The following is a 10,522-nucleotide window of genomic DNA, read 5'->3' on the forward strand; positions in this document are numbered from 1 at the left end:
AACTCACGCCCAGCCGGGTACCTTTTTGGGACCGCTCCGGGAACCGTCTCGGCGTCATGGCGCCCAACGTGGGGCACAAATGAGTCTCCCGAAGGAGGCATCAACACTAGAAGCTACTTCTTTTGACGAAGAAGCGAGATTTGGGATAGAGGAAAGGCAAACTAACCCTTTCAGTAGGCTTACGTCAAGCTTTGATGAAGGAGCTGATGCACCGGGTTTCGAAAGCCCTAGCAGCACCTTCAGGGATGCAGAAGGGGGGTCCTTCCATGTGATAAGTGAAGGAGAATCTCCTTCATCCCTTCCAACCACCTTGACTCTCCCAAGGATAACTACAGGACACGTTAGTCCTTCTCAAGAATGGCCCTCTCTGGCTTCGGGCCAAATAAAAACAAGCCAGTGGCGCCCACAGAAACAGGTTTCTTTCCAGCCCCAAGTGGAGACCACGAAAGAACCAGTAAAAAGGGAGAATCCTGTATCACAGGACGACCCAATAAATCGTTTGGCAGTAGCACTGTGTAATGCAATAGGCCAGGCTCAGAGGTCAAACAATAGCCGGTTTGAACGATTTCGGCTACCCACTTTTTCAGGAAGTGAAAATGAGGACCCTAAGGTCTTCATATCAAAGTTAACTGTAGAACTAGAAAGGAGTGGAGTACCAGAAGAAGATTGGGTCCATATCCTGTTCGCCCAGTTAACAGGGGAGGCCACGAAATGGGCCTCGATCTACGCACAAACTCAGATATCGTGGCAAATGATGGTGTCACGCCTAACTCAAAAGTATGCCAGCCCAGAAATGCTGGCAAAGCTCACTTCCAAGTTTTATGGTGAGAACCAGGATCGCAATACGAAGGTCGACGTATTCATCATAAGGAAGCTTGGACTCGCAAAGAGGTTGTTTCCGTATATGCGAGAACGAGAAGTTCTGCCCATTATAACCCAGCTGCTGTTGCCTGAACTGAGATGTTTCTTTAGGGGGAAAAGTTACTCAGATATAGAAACATTTATACAGGACGCGGCTGGTATCGAAGAAGACGTACGGCTGTCTAAATCAGTCCCTAGAAGCTTCAATACTCAAACCAGCCCAAACTCAACCAATTCCCAGGCTAACAATGCTCCGCGTAGCCAAGGAAATTGGAGTAACAATAGGGCAAGCAATTCAACAGAAGTGTATCGACCACCACATCGAGCAACCCAGCAACAGGGACCACCTTCGTCTAGGCCGAGCCCCAACGCTTCTCGTGGGAGCCACAATAATGTAGTAGAGACAGCTCCCACTCTCCAAAACGGAGAGGCGGAAAACTAGATGGGGCCGGAGTGGACAGCAGTGGAGAGCTAAAGGCCCCAATGAATTTCAACCACTGCAATAATATAAGCCCCTGCGCGAAAGTAATTCCTTCAGATCTCGAGTGCTACATGTCACTCGCTGAAGAACGCCCCCTTCTCGGAAGAAGCCTTCCGAGAATCCCCTGTGTAATAAATTCCTTGAACCTCTCAGCCTTAGTAGACACCGGAGCCTCTAGTAACTTCATTCAATCCGGCGTTCTAGCCAATATGGACCTGACCAGGCTCCCGAACCCGGCCACGGTATTTATGGGGTGCGAGAGCAATGTAAGTCAGAGTTTGGGCCAGATTACGCTACCAGTGGAGATTGAAGAAAGAAGGTTTGAAATTAAATTCACCGTATTATCCAAACTACAGGAGAAGGTCATATTTGGCCTTCCTTTCCTCCGAAAAACCCAGGCCACGATTGATGTTGGCCGAGGGTCAATTTATTTTGGCCAAGCTCCGCGCTTATGTATATACTTTGAGGCTGATAATGCAAAACAGAGATCCCTGAGAACTATTAGTCCTGTACAATTGGAGGATTCCCAATTTTCCGGAGAAACAAAGGACAAGATATTGGCAGTAATAAATCAGTTCCCCGATGTGTTCGAGGAAACGATCCGCCAACCTCAAACTAAGGCGGTAGTCCACAAAATCCGCGTTCGCGAAGAACGACCATTTAGGCAGTCCAGATACGGCAAAATGTCAGAGGCACGGAAGGCAATTGTCCACGAAGAAATTTCTAAGTTACTAGAAGCAGGGGTAATTGCCAGAAGTACCTCGCCGTACTGTTCCCCGGTGGTTCTTGTTCCCAAGAAGGAGGGAAAGTTGCGGTTTTGTGTGGACTACCGGCAAATCAATAAATTGATTATTACCGAGGCCCCATACTTACCACCAATACAGGAGACTGTGCGTGAAATGGGCAAAGCATCCCTATTCACCACGTTAGATCTCCGAAATGGATTTTGGCAAGCTCCCCTGGACCGAGAGTCCCGAAAGTATACGGCTTTTGGAGGTCCAGACGGAGCAGTATACGAATTTAAAGTCCTGAGTTTTGGATTAAAAAATGGACCTGCAGTGTTCCAAAAGCTAATGTCAGAGGTTCTGGTAGGCTTTGTAGATAAATTCTGCAAAGTCTACCTCGACGATATAATCGTTTACTCGCACAGCCTAGAGGAACACTGCAACCATTTACAGTTAATCCTGGAGCGGCTTCGACTACATGGGCTGTGGCTTTCGCCATCAAAATGCAAATTCGGATCTACCACCCTAAACTATTTAGGTAGAGTCGTCTCCAAAGACGGTAACAAGCCCCAGGAACAACATATTTTGCACGTCCAAGAATTTCCTCCCCCATCGAATATCAAACAAGTGCGAGCTTTCCTAGGCACTGCCGGATGGCTTCGGGAATATATCCCGAAGTTTGCCGAAGTGGCCGCACCCCTCACAGACCTCATAGACAAAAAGAAAAAGTTCCAATGGAGTCAGGAAGCTCAAAGGAGCTTCCAGGCTATTAAAGATGCAGTGTCACAACCCCTGGAACTGGCACGACCTGACCCTGATCTCCCTTACGGCTTGCAAACAGACGCCAGCCACATCGGCATTGGTGCGGTGTTATTTCAACTGGAACCGCAGACCAAGGAACGAAAGATAATTGCATACGGCAGCGCAAAATTAAACGCGACTGAGCGCAAATATCATATAAATGAGATTGAATGCCTCGCCGTTGTATGGGGGATTAAAAAATATAGACACTACCTTCAAGACGGTCACTTCACGCTGTTTACGGACAACTCGGCCCTAACGTGGCTGGATCGTATGAAGGATGAGAAAGCCAAATTAACCCGTTGGTCTCTACTCCTCCAGGAGTACGACTTCACGATAGAACATATTCCGGGGAAGAGAAACCAACTCCCGGATTTTCTTTCACGAAACCCCACGGAAAATGAAACTAATGTCGATATAGACAATGACGTAGAGAGGATGTTTTTCCCTCATAAAAAGGCCGACGGCGATGAGGAAAATGAAGACGAGATGCTGTGCCAGTTGATGGATGAATTGAGCGAAATGCTCAACGTCTGCGACATGGTCTGTGTGACAACCGGCGATTTCGAGACATTGAACCAGTTGCGAACCTGGTTTGAAGAGATCGCTGAGTTGCAAAAAGCCAGTGACAGCGTTAGGCGGTTCCGGATCCGGATCGAGAGGGCCCGGACTAACCCGGAACCGTCTGAATACGAACAACGTATTTTGCATGATTTTGTTATGGAGGATAATCTACTTTATTACATCGGACCAAACCAAGACGTGAAAAGGTTGCTAGTCCCGAGGCGCTGTTGGGACACGTTGATCAAACGATACCATGATGGCGCCGGACATCCGGGAATCGATGAGACTCAGAATCAAGTCAGCAGGCATTTTTATTGGTCCAATATGCGTAAACAAATCGCAGCGTACGTAAACACTTGCTTGACTTGCGCGACCACTAAGAGAAGTCCCCCGCAGGAGGCTGCCCCTTTGCGTCCCAACGAACCGGAACGACCGTGGCAGATGGTATCTATCGATGTTCTGGGACCCTACAGCCCTAGTGAAAAGGGAAACCGATACATTTTACTAGCCACCGATTGCTTTAGTAAGTGGGTGGAGTGCCGCACAGTAGAATCTGCTCAAGCAAATACAGCAATCGAGTTTGTGGCACAGGAAGTTGGTTATCGGTGGGGATTCCCAGAAATAATCATTAGCGATAGTGCTGCTATGTTCCTCGGACGGAACTGGGAAACGTTCTGCGAAAGAAATGAGATTCAGATCAGGAATAGTCCGGGCTATCATCAACAGGCCAATCCAGTCGAGCGGCGAGTTCAAGAGCTGAAAAAAATGCTGCGGGCTGCCCTAATCGGGAAGCCAGAGTCACAGTGGGAACGTCTCTTGCCAGAGGCGATTTTTAACTTGAGAACGAGAGTAAACGCCGCGACTGGTATGACACCGTGTCAGCTTTTACTGGGCTATGAATTGCCTCGGCCAGGCGACTGGGACACTCCTTTGCAAAAGAGGCGAAAACCTCGAAATGAGGATCGTGCCCAGCGCGTAGAGGCAGCCCAGGAAAAATCTAGAGCATATCGGGCGAAACGTTATCCGGATCGAGACAAAGTGCCGGCCTTGACACTTACCCCAGGCCAGTGGGTGCTATGCCGAAACCAGGATAAGAACACTAAAAAGAATTTTGGCCCAACCTGGACGACGCCTTGCCGCGTAGTGAGACAACTCGGTCCAAGTACGTACGTGGTAAATAAAGGGGGTGTAGATCGGGTCATCCACGTGGATGATCTGCGACCCGCACCTCCTCCGCGTGAAGGGCAAGATCATCTAGACCCACGCCATGCGGACTTATAGATAGGAATTAGAAATAAGGTAGTTAAGATCTCCTATGTAGACTCGAGCCGCACAACGGAGCCTGCAAGGGGACAGGCGAGGAAGTGTGCGAGCACTCAATGTAAATAGTTAAGTTTAGTTAAGAGGGGAAGATGTGTGTATATTAGTATGTAAGGAAATTTTGTAACCAGAATTGTGTAATGTTGTTTATTTTGAAAAGATTTTTAATAAAGAACACTTCCCAGTCTCAGCTAGCTAGAAACTGTATGCGACTTCTTTAGGCGGGGGGGTGTTACCAATGTCCAGATCTTTAACAAAAGCGATTAGAGTATATTAACCGCGAGAACGAATGATCATCGAGAGACGGCAGCGAGCAAGGTAGGCGGAGCCTGCGCGCGCTCGCCGCGAACGAATAAATACCGCGCGCCGCGGTCGGAACGGGCAGAGCTCGACTTCTGCTAGTCAAGTCCGCTTCGCAGTTTGCGCTCGAGTTACTAAGAATTACAAAAATCTTAGAGGAGATTTTGCTGAATAATAAATTGACAATATAATTGTAAATGGAAACCTAAAAGACTGGACATTGGTTTTGTCTAACTTCGAATTAGAAAGATTGTACAAGGAGTCTTCGGCTACAGTTTCTACTGGCAGAGATTTGGGAAGTAAAAAAAACCAAATTTACTTCCCAATCTGAATTCGTATACGACCACACTGTGGAACAGATTTTCTGGCCTTTATCAAGGCCGAGCTCCAGCGACGACCCAGAAATCAGGAATCCAGGATATATTATAAAACAGGTCTTTCTCAAGGCCAGACTACTGCAAACGGAACTTTTCAGTTCTAATCCTGCCCTTCTCAGGGCTTACACAAAGAATTCGCATTTCTTCGTCTTCGGCACTACGCCGCACCGAGGGACCCACTAGCCGGCCTCCTTGGACGTATTTGGCCTACCCAGGCTTGAATACATCGGGAGGTACGCCTACCCAGTATATCTAAGGGACAGTCTACGTGGGCTGTCCCATTGCACTGATATCTGGGGGCTTTAAAGCGACCCTGCGCCTCCGGAGGCGGTCTCTTTCCTTCGGGCCTAGGGAGTTAGGTAGGTCAAATCGCGATAGTGTGTCGGCTAGGTGGTTAGGGATCGTAGGGAACCCTCTGGTCCGGCCTAGTGCCATCGTGGTGGCCAGCTGTACCCCCGCGGCGCCTGTTAGACAGCTAGAAAGTTTAGGGTATACTAATAATAAATTCGAGACTTTGTGGTGTAAACAAAAGAAGGTCTTGCCCCGGAAATCTGCGACGATGCAGGGGACGCGAGGCGTTCAGGACTGGGAGTTAATCTTCGAGGACGACGATACATACGGAAATAGATCCTCCGGTGGCCTAGCACCCGCCGGCTCTGGTCTGCCTGCGACGAGCGACCTAGGAGCAAGAGGTCTCTTGCAAACTCACGCCCAGCCGGGTACCTTTTTGGGACCGCTCCGGGAACCGTCTCGGCGTCATTTCCAGCGCCGACGGCCTTCAGTTGTTCTCGAGCATTCGAAGTAGTAATAACGTATTTCGCTCGTACTTTTTTTCTCTATAATCTTCCGTTTGTATTACACAAAATGACTGGTAGAGGAAAAGGAGGAAAGGGATTAGGAAAAGGCGGAGCAAAAAGACATCGCAAAGTGTTGCGAGATAATATTCAAGGAATTACGAAGCCTGCCATCAGAAGATTAGCTCGTCGTGGAGGTGTAAAACGTATATCCGGATTGATATACGAAGAAACTCGTGGAGTACTCAAAGTATTTCTCGAAAATGTTATCAGAGATGCGGTAACATATACAGAACACGCCAAAAGAAAAACCGTCACGGCCATGGACGTAGTATACGCTCTCAAACGTCAAGGGCGTACATTATATGGTTTCGGCGGTTAGATTCATATTCCGACGAGAAATTTACAAAAAAAAAACGGTTCTTTTCAGAACCACAATTTGTTTTCAAAACGAATTCGATTTATATACTTTACTTTGGTGTGAGTAATAATTAACGAATTACCAAATTAAATTCGAACGATATACCCATCTAATTTTAAGCATTATCTGTCATTCTTTTGATTACCTGAATAATTGCTTCATTTTATCCTGTATACTTAACGAAATTATTAATTTCAACCTTACTACATCTGTATACGAAGAAGAAAAGAGAAGAACGATCTGTACAATTAGATTATATACCACTCGGTTTCTAAATCTATAGGACAGGAAGCTACTGGTATCTAGCTAGCTAGCTAGGTAGCTCCCAAACTATTCAATTATTCACCAATAGAAATTACATATGAAACTTTTCTGAAACGCCGCTTTAAAACGCGATACCATTTGTACGTAAAGAAAAAATTGAAAAAATGAATATTCATAAACTGATCGAAGGTTAATGAACCACTGTCCAAATTTATTGTTTTATGCTTATAATATTCATCTATCCCATTTCACAAATTACTATGAATAATAATAACAACCTATTTTTATATACTCGTCATTCATTTCTGCAGATATTGAAATGTATGTATGCATTCATCTATGCTATATAATTTAATTAGGTATAATTTTTTTTTGTTTTCATTTATTCATTTCAATTTACTCATGATTGTCTATATTGTAATTCCACGAACAAGAATGTATAATATTTCTATGGATATTGTTATGTTTATTCATTTGTATACCTAAATCTGATATTACTGCATACATTTTATTTTCATCACGAATAAACGTACAGACATTCTGATATTTGATTTCAGCAAATAGAAATCACTTGTTTCGGCACGAAAATAAGAAGTTGAACAATAATAATATTATTAATCATGTATACATGTATACGTAAATATGCGCAAGCAAGAAAGAAACAATCGCATATCGTGCTGCGTCAACAATTGTATCGAAAAGCGATGACAAGAAAATAAAAAAAAATATATGCAATTGTCGAATTCATTAGAGAAAATCGTTGTGGCCCTGATAAGGGCCGATATTTTATTTGTCGCTTTCCTCTCTCAGGAAATGTGTACTTATGCCTTCTTTTCGGTTTTTTTCGGTAACAAAACCGCCTGAATATTGGGCAAAACACCACCTTGAGCAATGGTTACTCCTGATAACAATTTATTGAGTTCTTCGTCGTTTCGAATGGCCAGCTGTAAATGTCTAGGAATGATACGGGTTTTTTTGTTATCGCGAGCCGCATTACCGGCCAATTCCAAGACTTCAGCTGCCAAATATTCCATTACTGCGGCTAAGTAAACCGGGGCGCCGGCACCAACTCGTTCGGCATAATTTCCCTTACGAAGGAGTCGATGAATACGTCCTACTGGGAATTGGAGTCCAGCCCGACTGGAACGGGACTTTGCCTTTCCCTTAACTTTACCTCCTTTTCCACGTCCAGACATGTCGAATCGTAGATTAGTATTATATATCGGATAAATTTAAAGAATTCACTGAGAATTATTCGATGTTGCTCTAACAGTAGCTTTCCCCCCCATGCCCCTCCCGGGTTGTGTGCCCAGGTCGCAAGCTCCCTCCTTACGGAAATGCTTCCGCAGGTTTGGACCTGGCGACCCTTTCCTTCCACCCGTTTCTTAAGGAACGGTCCTCAATCCAGCTGCTGGCACTTCAGCAAGATTGATATCTAACCTCTTTTGGTTGGAAACCACCTTTAGGTGCTTTTATTTCCCTATCTAGCTTCTCGGTTTAAATTTTATTGGCTCTTGTTTGTCGCGGTATTCCTAATTGAATTTTTGCATGGGGCCCCCAAAGCTAACGGCGCCATAGTTGTAATAGTCGGGCTTTTCCCAGTGAAGCTGAGAAATGTGATTTTGAAATTGAATCGCGGTTTTTCCTGTAGAGAATATAATGGTTAATACACTTAAGATTTTTATACTTGCCTGAGCCGCCTGACGGCGACTCGTGGGGGCGTCTCTGATTTTGTCTTGTCGGCCTTGGATGTTTCCCTTTCTCGGAACCTGGGGTCACCCATATTCAACGCATCGTGTAGATCGCGAAACGCTGGATTTGAGTGCGATCTGATTCTATCGAACATGCTTTCTGCATGTTCTCTCATATACACGTCCACATACTGCGTGTCCAGTCCTAGATCTCTGTATATCTGTTAGGGATGTAATACGGAGCATTTACGGCGGCCCTTACGCTCGTGTTCCATAAATGCTTGGATCTTTCTTTCTGTATGTCTGCGCGCACTGGCCCCAGGCAGTGCATGCATACAGAATTATCGGCATCAGGATCGTTCTGATCATCAGTAGTTTTGACTTTCAGTGCCATGTTACTACTTCTTCCTATGATCGGCGCCAGGCGTCTTCTGGCCTGTTTGGCCATTCCAATTCTCTGTTGTACGTGTTCCTGGAATGTTAGCTTCTTGTCTAGGATGACCCCGAGATATGTTGCTTTGTTTGTCCACGGAATCTCTTGTCCGTTTGAAGATGACGTTGCCTTCCGGTTGTACGAACCTGCGGGTGAACAGTATCTCCCTGACTCTTGTCAGGGTTGATACTGATCTTCCACAGGTTAGCCCACTCCTCTTAGTCTGTCTGCCTGTTGTTGCAGGTATCTTGTTACGAGTGCTTGACTCCTAGATCTCGCCAGCAGGGCCGTGTCGTCCGCGTAGAGTGCCACTTGTTAAAGTTGTTCTCTGGCTTGGGCACGTCTGCCGTGTATACGGAGTTAGAGGTGTGGCGAAAGGACTGCACCTTGCGGGACTCCTGCCTCCAGTAGTCGAACTGTTTGATAATTCGTCTCCTACTCTGCATCGGCTCGCCTGTCAGCTAGAAAAGACTGGATTAATCTTACCATTGGTTTGGAGTATCCGAAATCGCTCATCTTGGCTAGTAGCCCGTCGTGCCATACTCTGTCGAACGCCTTGGAGACGTCTAGGAAGATAGCTCCGGTGTTGTGTCCTTTGCCAAGGTTGAAGCCTTCTGTCGCAATTCCACTACCCTCAGGACTTGTAGCTCTGTTGAGTGCTCTGATCTAAAACCGAATTGTTCGTTGGGAGGATCCTAACTCTCTGTTGTTTTCTCCAGTCTCTTCAGGATGACGCGTTCCGCCCTTTTGCTTATGGATGGCAGTAACTTATTGGCCGGTGGTTCGCTGGAAACAGGTGGTTCTTCTTGGGCTTTGTATGTGGATTACCGTTGCCTCTTTGAACTGTACGGGAAGTGTTGCAGTCTGAGTATAGCATTTATGATGTTGGTTATGGCTGCTATACCCTTTCGCGGCAGCACTTTCAGTGCTCTATTTGTTATGTTGTCTGGGCCTGGTGCTTTCCGAGTGATAAGGTGCCTCAGAATGTCTTTCACTTCCTCAGGCGATGTCGGGGCCAGGGGTTGCGCATTATCTGTTCGTCGGTGAGCCCCCGTACCTTCTTTTCCCTCCACCTGGTTTTCTATTTCCTCTACCTCGTCTGTGAAACGGGACGTCATTCTCTTTCACTGCCTTTCGAAGTTGTCCGCGAATGCTTCCGCCTTCTCCTGGTCATGTAGACTATTCCTCTCGCCGTGTATTGGTGGGCAGGGTTGTCGCGGTCCGTTCTAAGTCTTCTGCATTTGCCACGCAGAATCTATCTTCTGTGGCCAGCTCTTCCAGACGGGTGGTCCTTGTCTTTCTCGATCGCTTTCACTCTTCTTTCGTATCCTGTTTGCTCTATTCATGCACCTTTTGTCCTCGGTGCACGTGTTCTTTGGTACTGTCTTTTCAGGCGTCTTCTTATTCTGATTAGTTCCATCGTTTCTGGTGGAAGGTGCTCTTGGAAGTTAAAGCGCGTGGCTGGGACTTCCCTCGCGCTTCTTTCCGTT

The 10,522-nt window shown here is 46.3% G+C and overlaps 1 protein-coding gene across 1 annotated transcript; it reads right to left on the bottom strand.

Moving 5' to 3' along the window:
* Nucleotides 1–7,567: 7,567 nt before the first annotated feature.
* LOC141482009 (histone H2A) lies at nucleotides 7,568–8,208 on the bottom strand. The gene has a single exon (XM_074174589.1). It carries the CDS (start codon nucleotides 8,102–8,104, stop codon nucleotides 7,730–7,732), a length of 375 nt encoding a protein of 124 aa, XP_074030690.1. The 5' UTR covers nucleotides 8,105–8,208; the 3' UTR covers nucleotides 7,568–7,729.
* Nucleotides 8,209–10,522: the final 2,314 nt, after the last annotated feature.

Source organism: Leptinotarsa decemlineata, unplaced genomic scaffold, assembly GCF_025532065.1.
Source record: "Leptinotarsa decemlineata unplaced genomic scaffold, Ldec_3_MD MMD2_tig00000654_RagTag_RagTag, whole genome shotgun sequence".
Classification (NCBI taxonomy): Eukaryota; Metazoa; Arthropoda; class Insecta; order Coleoptera; family Chrysomelidae; genus Leptinotarsa; species Leptinotarsa decemlineata.